General features: G+C 45.9%; 1 protein-coding gene across 4 annotated transcripts; it reads right to left on the bottom strand.

Annotated features, from left to right (window-relative positions):
- NFKBIZ (NFKB inhibitor zeta) lies at positions 1 to 17,800 on the bottom strand. Of its 4 annotated transcripts, none has more exons than XM_074898579.1 (12): positions 17,734 to 17,800; positions 7,517 to 7,656; positions 6,557 to 6,593; positions 6,351 to 6,457; positions 5,452 to 6,215; positions 4,894 to 4,999; positions 4,439 to 4,585; positions 4,026 to 4,089; positions 3,217 to 3,386; positions 2,452 to 2,562; positions 2,184 to 2,351; positions 1 to 1,518 (listed from the first exon to the last, which is right to left on the bottom strand). In XM_074898579.1, the coding sequence occupies exons 2-12, from the start codon at positions 7,643 to 7,645 to the stop codon at positions 1,465 to 1,467; spliced, it is 1,857 nt and encodes a 618-aa protein (XP_074754680.1). In that variant the 5' UTR covers positions 7,646 to 7,656; positions 17,734 to 17,800; the 3' UTR covers positions 1 to 1,464. The 4 variants fall into 4 exon arrangements, with proteins under 4 accessions (XP_074754680.1, XP_074754648.1, XP_074754658.1 ...); XM_074898547.1 differs by lacking the exon at positions 17,734 to 17,800 and adding an exon at positions 8,038 to 8,276; XM_074898557.1 differs by lacking the exon at positions 17,734 to 17,800 and adding an exon at positions 8,038 to 8,276 and having other exon boundaries at positions 6,351 to 6,454.
- Positions 17,801 to 23,056: the final 5,256 nt, after the last annotated feature.

Here is a 23,056-nt window from a genome sequence, read left to right as displayed (position 1 = left end):
TAGCATGTTTATTCAAATGCAAGTTACATGAGACCCTTTCAAGAAATACATCACAAATAGGCCTCCACATAGTAGATTTTTTCCACTTAGCTTGTCTACAAGACATACTTCGTCAAAACAGCACAGTCAGACTAATTAAACAGTTAAGCACAGAACTGCACGTGACGCAAGAGCAGTTTAAGCAGCAAAGACCATACCGAGAACATACTACTGGATTACAACCCAGCATGTATCATTCAGAAAGTGACAGGAGAAAGTTCTCTCCAACAGAAGTATACAGCATCATTAGTATACATTTTGATTAATACCCACAATTATCAAAAAATAGAAAAATGTTAACTTCAAATATTACCTGGCTAGCTACTATACCTATAAGGTAAAAACATAAATGGACTAACTCTGCTTAGGAGGTGAAAAACACTAAGTCTCTAGAATTAACTAGAGCTCAATTCACCAAACTACTTACGCATGTGCTTAAGTCCTACTGACACTAGTGGGGCTTACACATATCGAAGTATTGTAATTAACATGGAGAGATTTCAGCACACATCAACAGTTAAGTACATGCTAAATACTTTCACTGAATCAGGATCATATTCTTTAAAGCACAACAAAGTTATATACACACAATAAAAGTCATGATCCTTCTCCTCCAATCTACTGTCTCATCAAAAGAAAAACCTCTACCGGGTACAAGAAAAACTGATTCAGTCCCCTGAAAAAGAATGGCTTTTCATGTTTTACTAACAACTCCAAGAACATGCACAAATCAGTGCTAGGGACAATCTATCTTAACTGTACTTTCAGTCTTTCAAAACAACAGAATTCACCCAATTTGCACCAGTATAGTATTACAACTCTATATGCAATTTGCAAGTTCAAGATAAAGGAACTTTTTTCTTCAGTTCATTTCCCACGTTATCATTAGATTCTTAGAACTATACAGATGTACAATAATGCCAGTGACTATATACAATCCTGCACAAGATACTGGAAGAAAGCTACAAAGTTACATAAATAAACAACTTCAAAAATATTTCTCTTGCACTTAGGTGTTACTAAACACACAACAAAAAAACTCTGCAATGTGGACCTGTATCAGCCTTCTCTAAATAAAAAGATTTCCTGTAGAATTGTCCTTGTCCAGAAGTTATCTGCATGGCTGTTTAAATAAAAATCGATCTTGCTGTAGCTATGAAATCCAGGTATCCAGGCAAATGTTTCACATACTCGGGAATGAAACACTCCCATTTTCTCAGAGGAATTTGATTGTTGGGTGGCTTTGGTTTGGATTTTTTCTTTTTTACTCTTGTATAACCCACTATATAATAGTGAACAAAATACTTTTGTTTCATAGAAACAACTAACATTTGCCCACACCAGGCAAATGGTCTATTTACAGATACATTAGGACTGCCTGACTGACAGTGAGTGTGAGTTGCTGAACTCCAAGAAACATGGAGCTTAAAATGGCGACACTCTCTGCTGAATCGCCTTCCCTTTTAGGATACGTCTTATCTGGAAAAGAGAAAGAGACAAAAACATTAGTATTCATCACCCTAAAGTGAGTCATAATCCAAATAAACCCTAGACCCAGCTCCACACTTCTCATGTATCTGAGCCTAGGCTCCAATTGCAGTTACACCAGAATCGATCCAATTTTACAGTATTTGAACCAATGAAAGGCAACAGAATTGCTCAGTTGCTTAAGTTATTACTTTCTTAAGTCAAGAGTCACATTTTTCATCATGTATTTGTACAGCTCCTAAGAAAAAGGGATTTTCATCTGTTATTCAGGTCTAAGAACTACCATTACTCATTATGACAAGACCAACACAAGCACGATCTCAGGCCATACCGAGATGAACAACAGAAGGTATATTACATCCAGCATGTTGCAAAGTTACAAATTAAAAAAAACTATCTTGACAGGAAAAAGCTTCTGAGATAGAAAAAATAAAAGCTGCAAGTGAAATCCCTAATTTCAGGTCTTGGTATATTCTGTCTGATCCTGACATTGAAACGAAATTCCCAAATTATTATTCCCAAATAAAATGGCATTTGCTAAATCCTTTCCTTAAAAGCTGCATCTCAAAACCCACAAGAAACTTCTGGAGAGGAATAAGACCTCTGTGTAGATAGGACAGATGGGAACAGAGCAGCGGGTTGTTTGGTTTTTTTACCTGTTCTCCTACAAGGCCATCAGGAACCAGATGAACTGGCTGCTCATTCTCCAAGTTTCTGGCACTTGGATCAGCCCCTTTCCGCATTAGCAGGCGCACAGCATCCAGCTGACTCACCCGATACTGCAGGCTGGCAGCCACATGGAGGGCTGTGTTGCCATTGTAAGCCTGAAGAAGACAAAGTAATTCCGTGAAGGAAAGGCAGGGCCGCGAGTTTCAGGACACTCAGTGTCGCACACATGTGCATCCTGGAAAAAAATCACCATACCTTTGCGTTAACAAAAGAGAGACAGTTGGGCAGCTCCAAGAAGAGACGGATGAGCTCCAGGTTTGCTTCTTCTGCTGCCAAATGTAAAGCTGAACGACCACTTTTGCGATCCTACCAAAAAAGAAACTGTTAGTCTTCCCTGAAGGTGTTTCACCTACTCGGGGTGAACACACACAAATAAAACAGAACACAGAGTAATCAGAGGGCTGAACAAACATATCTGCACTACAATTCACTGACACTCAATATGAGTATATACTATAATATGAATAGCTAATGAACAATGGACCAGATCCCATTTGACAAGGAGCTGACATAGCTAAAATTTCAAATGTTATATCAAGTAATGGTCTGGCTCAGCACAGACCTAAACCAGAAAGGTAAGCAGTTTTTAAATTAAAAATTGCAGTTCAAGAACAAGGTATCATCAGCACCCTATTACTTACTACGGATTCCTCAAGAGTGCTCCAGATATATTCTTACTTCTAAGACACAATCAACAGCAGCCAGCATCACATCATTCTTAATCCAGAAATTAGTGTCACCTCCCTCTCTCTCCCCAGGGTTCATTTGCATCAATAATACCTTGCTTTGAATAAATGCAACATTCTTACTCCACTTGGGTAAATTAAGCTGTAGGGAATCTTCCAAATTAGTCTATTTCCTTCGTAATAAAGCTGAAATGTGATGTGAAAGAAAGGGACATATGTTCTGCTTCCACATTCTCTCTGGATCTGGCACAAATGACAAAGCCATTTTACTTACTTTTGCTTCAACAGAGGCTCCCATTTGTATCAGAGTCTTGATGGTTTCTACCAGGCTCTTGTTTCTCAGCAGAAGCTCCTGAACCTCAGGGGAGTGAGGTGGCTGACTGTTTTGCAGTTCATGCAGCACAGCATTATGGGCCAGAACAGCACAGTGCAATGCCGTCAAACCTTAACATTAAAAAAAAAAATCATTAATGAACAAATGCAGTTACAGAAGTACTGACTGGCTGCTTGTTCCAAAGGACAGATAAAGGACCTTCTACCCGTGTCAAGTCCAGGGACGGTTCTATATTTGTAAAGTGACAGTGACTGCTCCTCAGTGGCTTGAGATTTGGGTTGTTCATCACCAGAGAAGTTAACTAACAACCTACTGTGAGCTCTCAGCCAGCAGATAATGAAAGAATCAATTTCTAGTTTCCAAAATGTACATTAGGAAATAGCTGTTATATAGAAAATAGGTTCAATTAAAATAACTATCTGGTGCCAGAGTTTCTGGCTTCTGTGTGCACTGATGTATCACTGGCATTCAAATGTTTTAAACAATAGCCAACTACTACCTACGCTCTCCATGCCAAACACAGCAATCGCATGTAAGAGGAAAGAGGTCCAGACAAGCGTAGACTAGCCATGTATTTATCTGACAGATATGCCAATTGTAATGTGATTTCAATTGTAATTGTAAATTTCAACCTGGGAAAGATAGGCTCCAATTTTATTGCTTCTCAACTCAGGATAAACATTCACATCAGCAGCTATAAAACATTATAACATCCAGTAACTCTGTAAATTATAAACTCAACTACTCACCATCATAGTTTGTTGCCTCAAGGTCCACATACTGATTGCTTCCCATGGCTCCCTTTTGGATTGCCTACAAAAACAGGAACAGGTATGCATTTAGGTCTTATCCAAACCACATATTGCTTCCTCAAGCTTGTATACAGTCTTACTGTAACAAAGTTGCAAAAAATAATGGCATGAAGAAGAGACTTATTGTTTTCATAGAGTAAAGAATTCCACCAAATTACTCCAAAACATTGGTGAGAGCCTCAGTGTGAAATTCAGCCTCACTTCAAGTCATTACCGTAGAGCCCCGAGACACACAGGGCTACAGTGAGGAAGATAAAGGGAGGAGCAGTGTTTTCAGAGTTTCCCAAGACAACTAATACAAAGTGCAAGCATTAACGGTCAGGGCAGAGCTATGCCTGCCTGGTTCTTACCTGAAGGACCTGGGCATGCCCCTTCTCAGCGCAAACATGCAGCGGTGTTCTACCCCAGCAGTCTGTGGTGTTGACTTGAGCCCCCAAGCTAACCAAGTCCTGCACAATGAGATGCTGATTGGCAGCCACAGCAACCTGGAAAGCACTCTGCAAACATCAAGAAAATTTAAGCTATTAGTCACCTGATCTCTAACAGGAAAGAGCAACTAAACCAACTAAAAAGTCTATACGTGGTATTATTTAAGCAGCGATTATGAATAGCAGGAAGCCAGGACAAATGAAGCAGAGCACATAGTTTTACCAGCTCAAGGTGATCCCAAGAAGTATTAATAGCTCAAGGTTAATATTAGTATGCAGGCTAAAATCTCGGGGTTAATATTAAATAAGCATTTCACATCTTCCTCAAGGTCCAGACACGCAGCAGCGGTCAGGTGCAGAGATCGTGAGAACCTCACCTGGCCATTGTGCTCTTTAATATCCAGCATGTGCAGGGCAGCCATCTTCCTTGCAAGAACGTAGGAGAGCGCTCGTCGGCCCTGGGCAACAGCAATGTGAAGGAAGCTGCAGGAAAGAGGGGAAACACAGAGTTACACCACCACACAAACTAGGGCTCAAGTCATTACAGAGATCCAGACATCTGGGAGGTGTGTAACGCTGACAGCTTCAGGCCTCCTCTGCGTGACTAAGACAGAAACACGGGTACACTCTTCCTAGGGCAATTTTAAATTCATCTAAATTCAGATCATCTTCTGCCCATTTACTAGATAAAAATCTAACGATAAGTACCTGAAATTAGACAATACAAACACCTTATCTGCTCAGTGTGCTGCAACTCTGTGCATCACAGCCCATCGGCAAAGCCACACGTTTCACTTCATTAGTGAAACCACCGCACTCGTGACACAAACACTGCTAATAAAATGCTTCCATTACAACCCCATGGTCCACCAAAACCCAAACAGAAACACTCCCCAACCTTCTACATCAGAAACACAGAGGTAAACTGCACTCACGTGTCTCCATCTGAGTCTTTTGCAAGGAACTGGTCTTGAGAGATGTTAGCCAGTTTGTTTTCCTCCTGCTCCACTTGCCACTGAAAAAATGATTTGCCCAGCTGCGACGTGCTTCTGGCAATGTTTTGGTCAGGTAGAGAGACATTCAAAGCAGCCAAAGAGACACTGCGCTCCAGACTACCACAGATGGTATTGGAAAGCAAGCTGAAGTTCGGAGTGTGGGGGTCAACATCAGCCTGTGGGTGGGCACTGGTCAGCGGCTGGAGGGGAGTGGAGATGCCCTCCGAGCCTTCAGAGTCATTCAAGAGGGAGGAGAAGCTCTGCGACGGGCAGTACTGCAGTTCATGGCTCTCAAAGGAATTCTGCTGGTAGCCAGGAGACTGGTCACTGGCAGCAAATGGCCTGTACTCCAGGGAGGCTTCCGAAGGATAGCTCTGTGACAAATCTTGGTTCTGGGATGGAGGGAACTGGTAATGCTGCGGTGGGTCAAGCATATGCTGGGAGGTGTGATCTTGGAACGCTTGGTACTTCTGGGATGGGGAGAAAGCCTGCGTTCCCGGGCTGTCCTGGTACTGCTCACTGGGCGAGCTGTGACTGGAGATAGTGGGCAACCAGCTAACCTGCACCGTGTTCAGAGAAATGGGGCTTGACTCATTCTTGATGTTTATAATGTTCTGAAGCAGGTCAGAATTGCTGTCGTGCTTTGGGTCATTTTTATGAGTCTCCTCCATGCTATCCATAGAAGTTGGTGTCTGGGGTGGTGTCTGTCAGAGGGGGGGGGGGGAAAAAAAAAATGAAAACAAGCCCCAGGAGTTAGAAGTATAGTTGTATCTGGTAGTTTCCGATCACACAAAACAAATTGAAAAACAAAGGCATGGGAAAAATTACTACAAGCTTACCAGGAGGTGTGGGTGAACATTAGCTTGGCGTTTGAAAGAAGGTCCATCAGAAAGGAGCTCAGGAGCCTTTCTTTTGCCACTGTGACCTAGTATGCTCTTCAGCTCTGCTGAAAAGAAAGTAAAATCAGAATCCATTTGGATGTTACTCTTACAATAGCCTTCTAAAATCTTATTGCATGGTATTTTAAAAAAAAGGGGTTTTTTACCTGTGTACTGGTCGTAGTTCACCAATCCTCCTTGTGCCTTTTGAGAAAAATCCAGATTATTCCATTATTATATGGTTATTTCAGGAAAAAAACAAAACCACAAAGAAAACAACGGCAACTTGCTTCCATAAACATGGAATATACCTTAGAATAATTCTAGTACATGATTGTCTAACCCTAATTTAATTGATTTTAATTAAGGTTAGAAAATGGAAATACTTTTATGGAACTTAAATGAAAACCACCGTTTTTCTTAAGGCTTTTTAAGCTATTTGTTACAATACCGCAAAACTCAAAAAAATCTAGAGAAAGACACTGTTCCTTAGTGGGGTCTGAGGTGGGTTTTTTTTTTCCAAAACCTAAGTAAGCCAGCCAATTTTCTACTTCTTCAATGCCATGAACTTTTCTATGCAAAAATCCTCCCATGACAACACTTATCCAGGAAACTTGCAAACACATGCTTGGAAAGACCATTCTAAACAAAACAAAAAAAACCAACAACTTTAATCTTCCCAGAATTTCCTATATTTTTTTTTCTGTTTCTATCTTTCCGGACTGGAGAGGTCTGCCTTTATAGCGCGTGCTCCGCACAGAGGAGCACAACGGCACAACGAATGATTCTCTTCTGAGAAGATTCCCCAACTCTTACAATGAATGACCTCATTCAAGTTAACAGGGAGTTTCTGTGGTTTCGCAACACAAACGTATCTTCGCCCAAACTCCCTTTAGAAAATAAAGCTCAGTAAGAACATTACGTGCCTCCTCCTGCCACAGTAACCCTTCTCAGTAATTTCTTCCCAGCTCTGTTCTCCCATTACATATTGAAAAGGGAAAGAGCACTGACTCCATCCACATCAGATAAAGCAGCAAGCTCATTCCTAGCGTTATCGTATGCCAGTTTTTTGCCAGGTTCAGTAACCCCTAAAAGCAATGATGTCAGTGCTGAACAATGCAGGTTACCTTGCCTTCCTCCGCGGCGGGGCCCGAGGACATCTGTTTGCTGCTCCTGAAGTGCAGCAGGAGCTCCTTCACCGAGTTCTTCACACGGACCCCCTGGAACGGTCCTCGGTGCTGCTTTCCCCCCGCCATGTGCTGTTCCGCTGTCGAAACATGAAAACAAAAGCCGGGTTTAAGCCACCGACTCCGCTTCTACTTTTAATAATGGATACATAAATCGGAGCGAGAACGCTTGGGGGAGAACAGCTCAAACCCGCGGTTTCGCAGAGAAGAGCCGAGGCGACGCCCCCCGCACCGCCTCCCCCGGGGAGGCCCCCCACCGCCCCGGCCGCTCCCCGGGCTGCAAATACCCCGGCGCCAAGCTCCTGCTTTCCCCCGCTTCGGGGGCTTTTCGCCTCAAAGGGGCCCGCCACCGGCCTCACCGCCGGAGGGGACGGAGCGGGAACGGCGGCTCCGCGCCCCCCCGCCCGCCCTCCCTCCCGCCCGCCCGCAGAGGCCGGGACCGCCGCCGGGCCACGCCGTACCTTGCAGCGCGGGGCGGGCGCCGCCCCGGGGGTCCCTCCGGCCGCCGCCGCGGCTGCTCACCGAGAGGTCCGAGTCGGAGCCCGGCGAGCCCGGGGCGGAGTGCGCCGGCGAGCAGCTGCCCTCGCTGGAGTGGGGCGAGGCCCCGTAGAAGTAGGCGAGGTTGATGGGGCTGCTGAGGGCGCCGCCGTCCCCGCCATCGGGCGCCGCGTCCCGGCTGCTCTCCACGATCATGGCGGTGCCGCGGGGCGGCGGGCGGCGGCGGCGGGCGGCGGCGGGCGGCGGAGCGGGCGCGGGCACGGCCAGGGCGCGGGCACGCGGAGGCTGGGCGGGCGGCGAGCGGCGAGTGGGGGGCGGCGGCGCTGGCGGCGGCGCTTATAGCGGCTCCGCCCCCCCGCGGGACGGGGCGGGGCCGGGCCGGGCCGCACCGCACCGGGCGGGGCGAAGGGGCCCCACCGCCCCCCGGAGCGGGTCGGGGCAAGGGAGGGACCGGCGGCATCGCCCCGCACCCCCGGCCCCGGCGGGAGGGGGATGGCGGGGGTCCTCGGGTCCTGGGAATCCTGGAGATGGGGACGGTGGGGATGGGGATGAGGAGGAGGATGGGGTGGGGTGAGGGTGATGATGAAGATGCTGGGGATGGGGTTGGGATGCTGGGGATCCTGGGGGAGGGGGTGATGGGGGTGGGGTTGGGGTGGGGGTGATGGGGTTGGGGTGGGGGTGATGGGGATGGATGCCACTTCTCACCCTGTCCTCCCTGATTGCCCCTGGAGGCCTCCCACAGCTTTTGTAGCCCCTGCTCACGACGCACGCAACCCCAAATTTCCACCCTCTTGCGCAGCTGCAGGGATGGAAACGATGAGTGTCGCCTTCGGCCTCCTGCCGCCACGGATGCAGGCTGGCGACCCCGTGCCCATGCACCCCTCGCCCCGAGTGCGACGGAGCGGGAGCGTTCACCCCGCTCCTGCCAGGCCTCGGGTCTGAGGAGGCTGGTTTGGGAGGACGGGGATTTTTTTGGTCATGTGCCTCAAAGTGAGCAGCATCCAGAGAGAAGGGGAACGTGAGTGGTTGCTCACAACAGAGGTGAGTCATCCCTCTGCCTCTGTTATCGGAGCATGTAGTAGGCAGGGGGCAGACACAGAAGTTATTTTGGTTTTAGGTTGCACCACACTGCGGTGGTAAAGCTTCTCGGTTGAGGCCAGTGGGGAGAAGCTGGTAAGCAATACAATGCTGAAACAAAAAGTAGGCAAAACCACGTGCCTGCCGTTACTGTTAACAACACTACTGAGTTATTGCCAATATTCACAGTGGAGACTTCTCAGATTTCCACTTTTCAAACAGCATGTGCCTGTGACTACTGTTAAAACCACTACAGAAATATTACCAATATTCACAGGGGAGACTTCTCAGATTTCTGCTTTTCAAAGAAATATTTCTGCTTTCCTCATTTCCACTGAAGTCACCATCTTCTAAAGTACAAGCGTGCATTTTTGTCCACGAGTTGCAATTAGGATGTTTTTAACACCGTGGCTGCCCCAAAAAATAGGTAGTAAAACAGCACGGTATTTCTAAAGTATATTATGCAAATTGAAGGCCTATAATTTAGATTATTATACATGTTTTAGTTGTATTAAAAAACATGGGACAGGTGCAATGTGAAATTATATTAATCAGCCCATGAGGAGGCAGGAGGGAATTACGTTATATTATTCAAATATTTCTTCCACTGTCAGGTGAAGGAAGGGTTTCACTGGGAATTAGCTAGGCAGTTTTCTACTCCAAAGTTGGTTTACACCATAGATTGAATTTATGCTGCCACCGTAAAATTTGCAAATGTAACCCATCAAATAAAATCAGATGCCAAGCAGTGCCAGAAAAAGCACGGTCTCATAAAGGTAAAAACTCAGTTGCTCCCTAATCAGCAGCTATCTCCCAAGTGCACCTTCTCCCTCATTTAATCAACTTCTTTATGCAAGTAAGGATTTGTGAAATCAGCCCATATGTTTTAAACACACAAGGAGACAGTTCTCTGTTTTTCTTCAAGCCTTAGATCTCAGTTATGGTACCTTAGCTGCCTTTAAGTATTTCCTTGTTGAAACGTGCTTGCTGTTCAGGGCTCCCTCAGCTCCCCCAATTCCCTTTGCACGCTCAGTAGCTGATGGGAGGACCCACAGCCTGGCTTGCCAAAAGCAGATCCAACTGATCAGCCTTTGCGTTCTCAGCCCTGCCAGGTGGCCCAGAAAGCCAGTCATTTTAATCTAGCCAGGAGGGTCTGCAACTACTGCAGCAAATGGATCTTGTCTTTTAATGAGCAAATGGTGATGTGAATCTGCGAAGTCTATAATCCAGAAAATTAGATTTGGCAGCATAGTTGCCTGCAATTCCCTTAAAAATGTCGAGATTAAAAATGGATTTCAAACCAGAAGAGGATTTCTCTCATTGCAGTGCTACTGTGTCATGGAAGGGCCCTAAACCACATGCGGGCTAGGACAGACGGCACCTTTATCCATGCTGTTCAGTAATTATTTTGGAATGGATTTAAATGAAGATTAGTCCCTATGTACGAATTGAAACTATTCTATAAAACAATTTAATGAGGTTTTTGTCTTAAAGAGGATGTGGAATTTCTTTTTCTCTTCTATTCCAAAGTTTCTACTCTCCCAAAGGCTGAATTGCTGTCATGCTCTCCTTCTGCCAAGCAAAATCCACTTCGAGCAGCACTCTGATACCTCAGCTCATACTTATTTCATCAGTGACATCTTATTTATCAGGTCTTCTGGCATAAATCTATTCCCAGTCAAAGCAGATTAAGACAAGGCTAATTCCACCAAACTCTATAACAAAAGGATCTTTCAAAAATAAACACACCCATAGGTTGCACAAGATGAGCTGAGCTGGCTCCCAGCAGCCTCATGCTCTTGAAGTGCTTCCATGCAAGTTGCTGATAAATTATTGCTACATCTACAAATTGTAATTATTAATACTACAGACCTTGAGCATTTGGGTTTTGGCCTAAACACTACGTCACACCTGTGGTGACCAAAAGCCCGTGAGGAGTCTTCAGCCTAAGAAAGTTCCTCCTGGGCAAGGTTGTGACCAAAGTCATTTGTCACCTCTTCTCCTGACAGGGAATCCAACCCAGCCAGTACAGACAGCAACAAACTCGGGAAAAGGGGGCTCAGCCGGGAAGGCACAGCAGGGCTGTGGTGTCCAGGTGGTTTCCACCTGCTTTGGCTCAGCCGTAATTCAGCACAACCCATCAACCTCCAGAGCTGGGGAAAGCTGAGAGGCGAGCAGGGAGGAGGATGCCTCAGCTCCCCAAGCGCTGCCCTCCCAGGTTTTTATTCCACCACCTCCCTTTACTGCGATGTATCAATAATGCCAACTAGCGGCCAATATTAGCAACATTTGTCCTGAAACCTCTTAAACACCTTGCAAATAGAGATTGAGATGTGTTTATCTTGGTATCTCAGACAACTGCAAAATAAGAAACAAAATGCATTTGTTTCCCAAAACTAGGCTTCTTCTCTCACTTCAGAGCACAGCCTGGACACGTACTGTCGAATTAAAGCTAATCAGTCTCAGTTTAGGTTACACCAGTATACTTGATAACTGAAACAGCTTTTGAGAATGAGACTTGTGCACACCTGTGAGCTGCTTTGAGGGGATCTGAAAACTCAGTTACGAACAAAAAAAATCCTGTTGTCTCAAAGCTTCTGCTCGCTGCGTAGGGGTCTCACTGCAAAAGTCAGAGAGGTTGAAAGCCAACACCTTAGACTTTCACCACCAACTAAACAGCTAGGCTAATCAAGGTCATGTATCTCCCTTTTGCTATCCTAATCAGAGCCAGCACAGAGGAAAGATGCACCAGACCTGCTGTGCTGGGCTTCCCTCTGCATTAGATCTCCAGAAACTGTGTCCTTGTTACATGGAACATGCCACGGCACTAAGCTGAAGAAAAATCAAGAAGCCTGCTCAGTGTTTGGGAGTTTCTCTGTTAAAAGAGACTTCCATCTTTTCAACACCATTTTTAATTGTAACAGTGAGATTTTCTCTGATACTTGGGCCCTCATACTGAGAACAACATTTCAGTAACAGTAGCAGAAGTTCAGCCTGAGGCAGAAATTTTGCTGCCCAGTTTTCTGCCGTCTCTGGTTTATCCTTTCCGACATGAGCTTTGCAGCCTGAGCTGTGATGCCGCAGGGCAGGGGACTTCTGGGCCGTCCTGCAGAGTGGCAGCCAGGCAGCCGAAAGGAAACCTCCACCCAAATTGCCTGTGAGTCACCTAGCAAAGCCCCCATGCAGCATAACAGAGCGTAGGGGGTACTAGGCAGACAGTTTGAGGACTTAAAAACCTGGACTGCAGAACTCGGGCAGAGGTTTGTGCCTGCTTGCAAAGACATCCACCCAACACCCTATGCCATCCCCTATAGCTTTGCATGTGTGATCACTACTGATCTAATCCCCGATGTAACTAGTCCCTACTTCTATATGGCCAAATTTTGTGGCCCCACAGTTTACCCTCAAATCCTGGTCCCAGAATTGGCAGCAGTGCTCTTATATGAGCTCAGTTCTGGGATTTCTGGTGAGAGGAACAAGCTCCTCTGGGTGAAGCCAGGGCATGGTTTGCTCCAGGGCTGCTCCCTAGAGACAGCATGAGCAAGACTCTGCCAGTTGTCTCCCTCTGTGTTAGCTTACTCTCCAAAAAGGCACCCTGCCTCCTCTTCCCCCTCAGTAAACCCCCTTGAAGCTGTAGCTCTGAGTCACATGTGCAGCAGCTGAAAAGAAAAAATGCCCAGATGAACAGAGACTGCATCCTGAGGAGGCCACATGGGGCTCAGAAGAGACCAAGGCTGAGAAGGGGTTGTTACACTGTAGGGATGTGGCCAGTCGACTGCAAGGAAAGAGCATCAGTGTGCCTGCGCTACTTGGTCCTTGGGGCACATACCAGGGTGAATGATATAGGGGGTGTAGGCTCTAAATAAATAAATCCATAAATAAATCAAGCCCAGAAAGTGGAGCTTTGCTTTTCCTGCAGAGCAACACGTAGCCACTCTGCCAGGCACGCTCCTAACGGCAAGTGAGGAACATGGTGGCTCTCGGAGCAGCCTGTGGTTCAGCAGGTACAGAAGCAGAATAAACATCTCTCTTCCGTCTGTCTCCTAAGCAGCAGCGCAGGACAAGGGTCAGCCTCTACATAAAGTGGCAAAGCACAAACTGCTAGTAACAAGGATTTGGTTTTGCAACATGTTTCTGGAACAGTATAACCTTTGTGGTATTTCTTAAACTGGAAATAAAAATGGTAGTTTACAGTCCAGTTGCTTAACGCGAGCGAATGTTTGCTGTATGGATGTCAAATGTCCCTTACTCTCCAATGGGTGTAATTAGCCTCCTGCTGCAGACCGGGAGCCAAGGTGCACAAACACGGCTGCCACACCTCTGCACCCTAACAGCATTTCCACACAGCACGCAAACCTCAAGCTGTGTAGCATAACGCTTGGTTTGCTTTTAGAACAGCATCAAGAAAACTAGAGGTGAAAGCTCAGTAACTCTTCCACTCCTAGAGACTGCTCAGGATCAATACCTGTGTTTACTTTGACGGTTTAGGGGAACACACATCAGCAGGTTGGAAGTGGTCCATGACACGATTTTGCTCTAAAAGCTCATACAAAGGAGTCAGTGTTTCCTCCCTCTTTGCTATACTTGTATTGCTACTTTTCTCCTAGACATTGGTCTCCAAGATTGACATTCTGGGATTAGCCTGAACTTCAAAAGGGGACATGTATAATTCTTCATATTAAAGGAAAACTCAGACTATTTATTTAACATGTCTTTTGGGGCATTCTCCTTTGATCTGAAGACTGACCTCAATTCTGCTTTTTTCTCCAAGGTTGTTATTTTAAAAAAAGCTCAAAAAACCCAGTGGGCTGCTCTTAAGCAGATCCTTTCACACTGAGTATATAAAGCAGCTGAAATCAGTGCAGAGGAAAAGAAACCCCAAACCCAGCAAGTGTTACAAAGCTGGAGAAGCGGATTGGATTTCTGTACAAGTAAACAGTTTTCCTGTACGTACACCTTGTGTTTGTGGACATTCCTCTCAACATACTCACTGCCGTAGTTAGTCATGTTTTCTCATAAACTTACATATCACATTAGTTCATTAGCGCCTTTCAGGAGGAATGCATGGCTAAGAAATACGGGCACCGATGATGTCACAGTGTGTCAACAAGGAGCAGAAGGCCATTTCCCCATAGCAAAGGAAAACGTCATATGTCACCTGTAAGGGTACTGTGTGTACATAGATGAGGTAAACAGTGAGCATTCTTGCCTGTTTAGAAAGGGAGTTAGCACAGTTTCTCATTGCTGTTATGGAGCCTCAATGTAGGTCTGAAGGGTTAAGCATCAGTGTTCCTCCTGACTCATGCTGAAAAACTTTTTCGTCCTAATTCAGGCGATCAACCTGAGCCAAAACTTGTCATTCTGAGCCCACATTATTTTTTTTTTTTTTTTTTGCCAGATGCAGGAGCCTGCACTGTAAGCACAGCAGGTGATCTAGGCTCTGGTGGACTTTGATTTCACTCGTCCTACCTTCCACAAACAAGGCCCATTTCAATCACCTGTAAAACAAAACCACTTCCTAGCAGGGACCGCAGAGCTACCCCAATGCAGCATTGCCACTCAGCTCTTTAGTATAGGAATTGGAGGAAAAACTGCTTTATCTCAGTGAGATTTTAACCCAGAAAAATATGATCATTCAAACTGCAATCTATCCAGGACCCTTCTTTCCTAGTCTCTCGATGTATGTGTAATAATGGGTAACCTATCTAAGATTAAGGTTGCCATACATCCAGGCTTCCCAAACATGTGTTTTTCCACTCAGAAATGTCATTCAGGCAGATTTTGAGAATTTACCCACTTCTTGGACACGGCAAACCAGTCACATCTACCAGACAGTAAATCTAACTGGGCTGACCAGTCAAGAAATCCCAAGCACAGTGTCAGCACATGTGCAGGTCACCTGTGCATGTGGTTGCATGGCAGTATCAACACCTGCAGGAAGTCTCAGCGCTGATTTGCACAATCCTACACAGCCTGTGAGCGCACCATCAGCTCAAGGGTGCAGACCGCCGTGCAGGAAAGCCCAGGCAGAAACAAGACAACCACAGTAAGACGCTTGTACCATATTAACGCTGCAAAGATCATTGAAGGGAAATGCCCTTGTCTTATGTCTTGATCTCATTTCACTGTGTTCTCCAGTTTATAGAGTTTAAATGCCTTCAGTTCAGACTTCCACTCACTAGAGAAATCCCAGCTTTCAAAATACATGTCTCTCTGACCTTGGGAAAGTCCTGAAACTCAGCTGTAGAGCTGTCCTCCATTAGTCAGACAAAAATTCAATAAACAGGAAATTTTCTCATTTAAAAAAGCACCTAAACCAAAGTAGTCAAATCAAATATTGTTATGGTAGGGAAAGTGTTAGGTTGGTTCCAAGAAGCAGTACAAAAACTTTCCTGGTGCTTGGGAGGAATTGCATGTACTAGGGCAGGTTTATCTTCAGTTAAGTATGCACTGGGACAACATCGTTACATCTTTGAGTCAGCATTTGCTGTCACATAAGTCTCAATCACAGATGTCTTATGCCTCCATAAAGGATATTAATATAATGGAAAGGATACCAATATCATGTTCTTTCTTGCTTCTACAGACTTAACAGCCAGTTGCTACACATTTAGAAAGAAATCCATTACAGTAATGACAAATTTACAATAATATGTAAATCATGCACGAGTTAGCATAAAACATCAAGCGAGCTGGAAAAAAACTCTTTGAATTTGGTGGGGCACAGTGCAAAGCTCTGTTCCCAGGCGTTGGCTCCCTCCTCCCATTCTTAGCTGGGAAAAGACACCGACCGGAGCCAGACGCATCCTGTCTGACAGGACGCTGCTCTTCACAGAAGCTAGCCCATGGATGTTTTAAGTTTCCTTTTAATTTCCTGCCAATTTCTTAAGAAGCATGAGTAAAGGCAGCTCGTTTCTACCTTGCACGTTTTGTCTCAGGAGCTTGTGACTGAGAACGTGTAAGTCACACGGGGGTATCTCAGCAGCATTGCCAGGGTTGAGTTTTGCTGCCCCTGAAAGCCCAGGGCTAGAAGCAAAGCCAGGTCAGGCTGCCCGGGCTGCAGAAGGAGGCAGAGCCGGAGGGAGGGATGGGGCTGTGCCCAGGGGTGGGAAGAGATGCTTCCCAGCACCTCGGAGAGCTGCTGGAAGCCCGTTTCCAGCAGCTGGTTGATGATGATGATGATATTCCAACCACCACCCCTGGGGCGACAGCAGGGCCCTGGTATAGGCAGGGCAGGGTGCAGGGCTGAGGTTGCACAGCTGCCCCAGGCAGCCCAGGGCTTGGGCTCAGCCGGTGCCCAGCCCCTGGAGGAAGAGGGCATTCCTCCTCACACACCCCCTTCTCCTGTCCACTGCCATTAAACGCAATGGGGAACACGTGCTTTTAAAGAAAGTCAATAAAAGGTCTAACTAGCCCAAAAGAAATCATTTGCCTCAGGAACCAAGCTGATGCTGGAGTTTTGTTTGGAGCAGAAATATGGACTTCTTCCCAATGGCCCTAGGTGACATTTGCCCCTAACAGCTGGTCACTCGGTCTGGCTGAGGGAGAGCCCAGGGTACCACCCTTTCTCTGCCCCCTGTGTGCCTCCGGGCAAGCCATCATGTCCCAGCTGAAAATACCTGGCCTCCACCTAAAGTACTTGCAAGCTACTCATCCCCAGCCATATACAAGTCTTCAATGACACCATGGTACAAATACGTCCCCAGATTTCAGGGGTCTAAAATCCAGACTGCCTTTCACCCTCTGCAAGAAGCCTAGTGCTGAGCTGCCCTCCCTGCCTGCCAGATACGGGCACAGGTAATGAACCAGAGTGCTGCATAATCGACCTTATGTGGTAAGCCAGAGAAACCCTCACCAAGTGATGAAAAGAAGTTTATGGTTTGGTTTAATAAACTCCTTAGCATAACAAATTTTAAAGTGAAGTTTAACTTCATTAGACTTACTACTTTTAGTTCCCACAAATTTTTTGCTAAATTACAGGAAAGTAGTCATAGATTCCTATTTTTATATATGTTTCTCTGTGTTGTCTCATGCTGCAACGTGACATTTTACACCTGTCCTGTTAAAGGCTTGTATGCTGCTGATGCTCTGCTATTTGAAAATTGCTGATGAGCTGCCAGGAAAGACACTGTAATCAAGATTATACAAAACACCCGCTTCCACTCACAATTTTTCTTCCATTCAGTGCTCTCAGAGCTTAGCATCCCATCCATCCATTCATCCATCCATCCATCCTCTGGAAAGCTGCTACATCCTCCCTTGAAAAATAAGACTGTTTCAAAGAGAATTGCCCAAAACAGCTAAGTTATTTAGGGGTGTATTGTCCCTAGATCCACTGTGGGCTTTCAAAAATCCCACCATTCATTGTGGTTCCTTCACATTTGATTATTACCCGTTACCTTCCCAAAAGCCAGCCATTATTCCATTTCCATACCCAACCTCAAAACACACAATGGACAATTATAGCACAAGCCACTGGTAAGGCTATTATAAGTTTAAAAAAAAAAAAAAAAAAAAAAAAAAAAAAAAAGAGAGATATTCAGGTTTTAAGCAATAAAGCAAATAAAATTATAACAGTGTACCTTCATGTCGGAGGAGTGAAGTTAGAATTAGCTCTATGGAAAGCAAGCCAGTTCTTTGCAGCACACTGGCAACTGACCGCTCTTTATGGCAATGTCTGTGTGAATGATTGAAAAGTTCCTCTGAGGTTTAACGGTATGAAACAGAGAAGCAGCTGCAAGGAAATTTTTTTTTCCCCTCCCTCACAAAAGTCCTGCTTACTCTGGCTTTCTGGTCACAGAAAGAAAAAAAAAAAAAGACACCCTAAACAACTCTCCACCAGGTTTATTACAGCTCCAGGCTGAGTACCCACGGGGCTCTTTTTATTGCAGTGGATCACACATCACTTATCTTTCAGCCCTGGTTAACCAGGGGGGGATGTTATGACATGTGAGAGGAAGCAGCAGGGCGGAGGAGGAGGGTGGTGTGAGTGTGTCTCCCTGGACTTTTTCTGCGCAGTGGAATTTCCCAGGCAGGGTAAGCCCTGGCAGGGACATTCCCCTGCCAAGGAGGCTGGCAGGAAACCCCAGGCTGGCGTAACACTGCCGAAAAAGGGTCTAGAAGATGCTGATGCAAGATTCACAGCAAGAACAATGAAAAAGGGCTGTACAACAAGGGGACAAAGAGAAACCTGTGGCATACAACGGGGCAGGGTTTCTTTCCTGACAGGGTTAGGTTCTGCTCCTTGCCCACCTCCTGCCTGCAATGCCGCAAGCAGTCAAGCTGTGTCTCATAGCCCTTTTTTGTCTTGGCACTACAGGGTAACCTGAACAAGTAGGTGCCTGCACAGCAAGTGGATAAGAAGCAAGAGAGATGAGGTGTCCCACAGATAAAAAAAAAAACAGCTCCAGCCTTTGGGAGGTGGAGCAGGGCAAACACCTCTCCTTGGCGACTGCCTGGATTTCAGTGGGATTTTGCCCTCAGAAAGGTCGGGATGAGTTTCATTGAGGTTGGTGTCAGTTAGTGTGAAAGCTCCATACAGCCAGAAGCCTGATTAAAAGGAGGGGGGGGAGCTGTAAAAAAAAAAAAAAAAGAAAAGAAAAAGAGGGGTGGGGTGGAAAAAGTACTCCCCTTTGTCACAGATGTATCAGATGTAAAATAGTCACCCGCTCCAGCAGATACGATAACCTTCAGCATGGAAGAAGTTTCCAGGATTTTCCTAAAAGATGAGCAGATCCATCTGAATCATACTCCTTTTTCTTCTCCTTCCAGCAGTGGCATGGGCCAAGATTGACCATGTTTACCAAACACGGCAAGCAAGGACAGGATAACCAAATTTTCTCAGAGCAAACATCCCCTGTCTCCAGTACTTTTCGTTACCCCTTCCCAAGCACAGTTACCACATACAGTTTCTGGTGGTTGACGCCAACAAGGTAAAAGCACCGAACCACTTATCCCTCTGCCTGTTGGCGTCTCCAGCGCCACCTGCACTGGAATGTAGATGGCAAAGAAAACCCCCTCAGACTTTACCCCCACCCTCGCCCTGCCTCAGCAAGCTGCAGGAAGGAGGTAGGAGAGAACATCTCCTTCCCAAAGGTGATCATTTTGAAACCTTCCCCCTGCAGGCAGGAAACGCTGCGTGGGCTCCAGCTTCCTGTTCGCAAATGCATTATATCACTGGAATACGTTCAACTGATAATCTTGATGGGCTCAATATTTTTCTTTGAAATAAGGGCGGTTTGTTCCAGTCAGGGCTGGCGTTTGATTGCTCTCTGAAGGCCCTGGGTGCTCTCAGTCTTGTCTGTCACACGGCAGGGCAGTGCCTGGCCAGACCCTTGCCCTGCTCTCTCCGGCGACAACTGTGGAGCAAAGCGTGCTGCTGCCACCGCGGGCCTGGGAGGGCTCTGGGTGCCTTCACAATGTACCAAGATCTCTCTTTGCAAAGAGGGGAGGCTGCAGCTCCAGAGGGACACGGATAGTTCAACATCACAGGTGATTGGAGCAACCCCTGGAGCACCACTGATCCAGCTTCTCCACTCCTTTCTTCCCAGGTATCACTGCCTCTTGAATCAGGGCAGCTCAGGTGCTTGGGATCCTAAAGCCATGGGGGACACATTACCATGCATTGGAGGTCGGCCCCCTCCCATGCACCACTCACCTGTGCAAACAGGCAATATCCAAATACAACAAGAAACAAACTGAGGCACAGAAGGGCAGAGTAACAATACCATGGTTAAATAACTGATGTATGGCAGGGCAGGACGAAAAGTCACAACTTCAGTCAGAAATCAAAGTATCTACTTGTAGCAATACCTGTTGCACAGAAGAACAGGGACAACAGGAAGAAATTTGTTTGCTTAGAGAACCTATGTTTCCAACAGTGGATATGAAATTGTGAGGACTGGAAGATACACATATATTGGACACTTTTTACAACAATGTAAAATAATTGTAGTATCTGCTTGTTACTGGGGCTCTTGAATTTTTTTTCATTGGATTTTTAAGACAGTATCTTTTTTCTATGAAGTCACATTTTTTTCCTATTTTTACTTACCAAGCAAAGGCAAAAATAAGACACAGCAGAAGCAAGTAATAATAATATAAATACATACAGCAAAAGTGATAAAGATGGAGCAGAAAGAGAAAAAAACATTATAAGGAAGAAACAGCTAAAGACAGAAATAGTTGCCTTGACAGCAGCAAATGACAATTCCCTGGAAGAAACTGATTCAGGCAGAGAAAGAGGGCAGGTGGGACTGGAAAGCATGACTCACCGGGCCCAGGGAAAACCAGAGGTTAGGAAGGAACAGAAAGAACTGAGTGCAGGATGGCAAGGGAGGGGGGGCAGTGAATTTGTTGTGGTTCTTTCACTGCAGGTACCTTTGCCATGCCTGTCACCTGCTGAACACCAATGGGCACATCCCACTTGGAAGCTCTTTTGTGAGATCTTTCAGCACGGGCTGCCGTGCTGCGGCAGAGCAATAGCGCTTGTCATATAACTAGTCCAAATCATTGCAAACAACCTGCAGCAGAGATTTAGAGTGAAAAGGGAGAGCCCCATATCAAACTCAACCAAAAAATGACAGGTTCATACAGAGGGCCCAAGCATGAGGGCACTGGGTGGAAAGCATTTGTCTCTTTTCAGAGCTAGCCAGGGAAGGTTGAGAATAACAAGTGAGGGGGCAGCACAAAATGTTTATTGGATGGCTGAAACAGGAAACACCGACTGCCATAGCATAGTCTTGCTGTCAGACCACACAGTCTACTAAATTTTCTGCATTGCAGAAAGAACTGACTTGGGATAGACTGTCCTATCCCAGTAACGTTTAGTCCTCTGGATCCTTTTGTAGTTGGGGGGGGAGGGGGAAGTCAGATGTAAGAGAATATTTATGGCAAAAAAATTGTCCGCTGAAGGACAGTCTTAAGCAACCTGAGAGTTTATCAACATTTACGTCATCAACTGAATTTCACTCTAAAATGAACTCCAAGCAAAAGAGCTTCATCCAGTGGCATTTGTGCCATTTGTTTTCAAAATGCAACTATCCAGGAGTTAGAAAACAAACCACCACCAAGACTACTACATTGTGGCTTATGTTTTTCATTTGAGAGTCATCCCAAACTCTTTTTCAGTGCTTCAAAGCCCTCTTCTGGCCACATTCATTAAGGATTCACTAATCTATTAAACCCATGCCAGCTAACACAGTCAAGATGTGGGGGAGGGCATGTTGTAATTTCACTTGGGTTTAGTGATGTACTCGCTTGCATCTGGGCCTCACACAAAATAACTCACATGCTCTTAATTCTCTAGCATCCTCCCACAAAATCTCTCTCCCTTTCCAGGCAGAGAAGCTCCTGTGCAATTTACCACCACAAACTCACAGAGTGGACCGACTCATTTCACCCTGAAAGGCTACTGAATATGCCCACAAGAGTCTAGTAACACCAGCAGTGAAGGAGGACACAGTAATTTGGGCAGAGTTTTAGAGAGTCACTGTCCAGATACAAGCTAGGTTACCTTACATGAGAGTTCAGATCTGGGTGACAAACACCACAGTGAATTAACATTTCGGGAAAGACTCAAAGATCCAGATTCAGGGAGATAATAAAACATTTCCCTGATTTTGAACACATTGATCTTGCATTGTAAATAAGACAGCTAATGTTAGAAGTTATGTAAAGCCTTGCTAATTGGGGGTGAGGCGCTAAACCATGGGACAAACACAAAAAGCCCCATTCCAACCAGATCAGAAACCATGTGATCTCAGCTCTTTGCTAGCCCAGGTGAGCCTTCTATCCCTTTGTCTGGTGATATCAGGCTCAAGCCCCTTCCCTGCCAAGCACCTGTGCCATCTCAGGCCAGTTACATCCCTTCTCTGAGTCACCACAGGCTCTGAAGTGCACATGACACACGACAAAAGCCTGCCTGAGCACTCCTCTTTATTCCAGTGATAAATGCTTTTGTTTTGTTTTAAAAAGTTCCCCACCTATGATATCTGTCACACCTACAAACATGTGAAAACCGAATATACATGGCTTGAAACCAACTGTAAGCAGAAAGTTTGGAACAGTACCTAATACATGATTGCTATAACGTTGCTGTGCAGAGGGAGTAGAGGAAGAAGTGAGTGAGCAGCCTGGATGGGAAGAACTGTTCTTTTTTTGACACATTTGGAGAAACATGCATGTAAATATCATTGTGCTATAGCAGAGGAGTGATTCTCTCCCACATAATTGATATTGCCTTTGGAAACCTCCAGATGACCACACCACCAACCTTCTTCCTCTCCTTGGTGTCACAGAGACAAGACCTTTGCATTCTGTCCTTCCTTCGATCCCATCCTACCCATTTTTGCTTCCCCTCTATCTCCTGCCCCTCAATTCCATTTCCCCTCTAAGCAGCTCACGGAAAAGCAGCTCACGCTTTGCAGCCTTGCTACTCCATTTCTAGCTAAGTGAAGGCTGACATGGGTGGGAGACAGTGTATTTCAGTTTTCAGAGCAAAACGCTGGGAATAAGGTACTTTGCCTTTGCCCTGTTACCTAACAGCTGTCAGGTGGCATTGGCGAGAGCAGGCTGGGACGTGAACTCAGCTCTTTGGTTTGGAGAAACACAAGAGCAGCACCCCAGACCGCACCACTGGCTGTCACCCCCTACCCTGCCTCCTCCAGCAGACACCACCAAATGAGAGGAGGAACAGGAAAGCAAACACCTAGCAATACTGCCTCAGTGTACTCTCTTCTAGTTTCCAGGAATTTGTAGTTCAGGGCTTTTTCCCAGTCAAACAGGCTATTTTTGGCTATATATACAGGAAATCAGCACACGGGGCAATGCACCCTGCTTGCTTCTTTCCCAGCTGTGAATCCTGGCTGCAACCTAAGTCCAAGGTGACTCGGTGGCTAGCCCACA

The sequence above is a fragment of the Athene noctua genome, chromosome 1 (genome assembly GCF_965140245.1).
Source record: "Athene noctua chromosome 1, bAthNoc1.hap1.1, whole genome shotgun sequence".
Classification (NCBI taxonomy): Eukaryota; Metazoa; Chordata; class Aves; order Strigiformes; family Strigidae; genus Athene; species Athene noctua.
The sequence above is the reverse complement of the archived record's forward strand: the minus strand, read 5'-3'. Positions and strand labels throughout refer to the sequence as shown.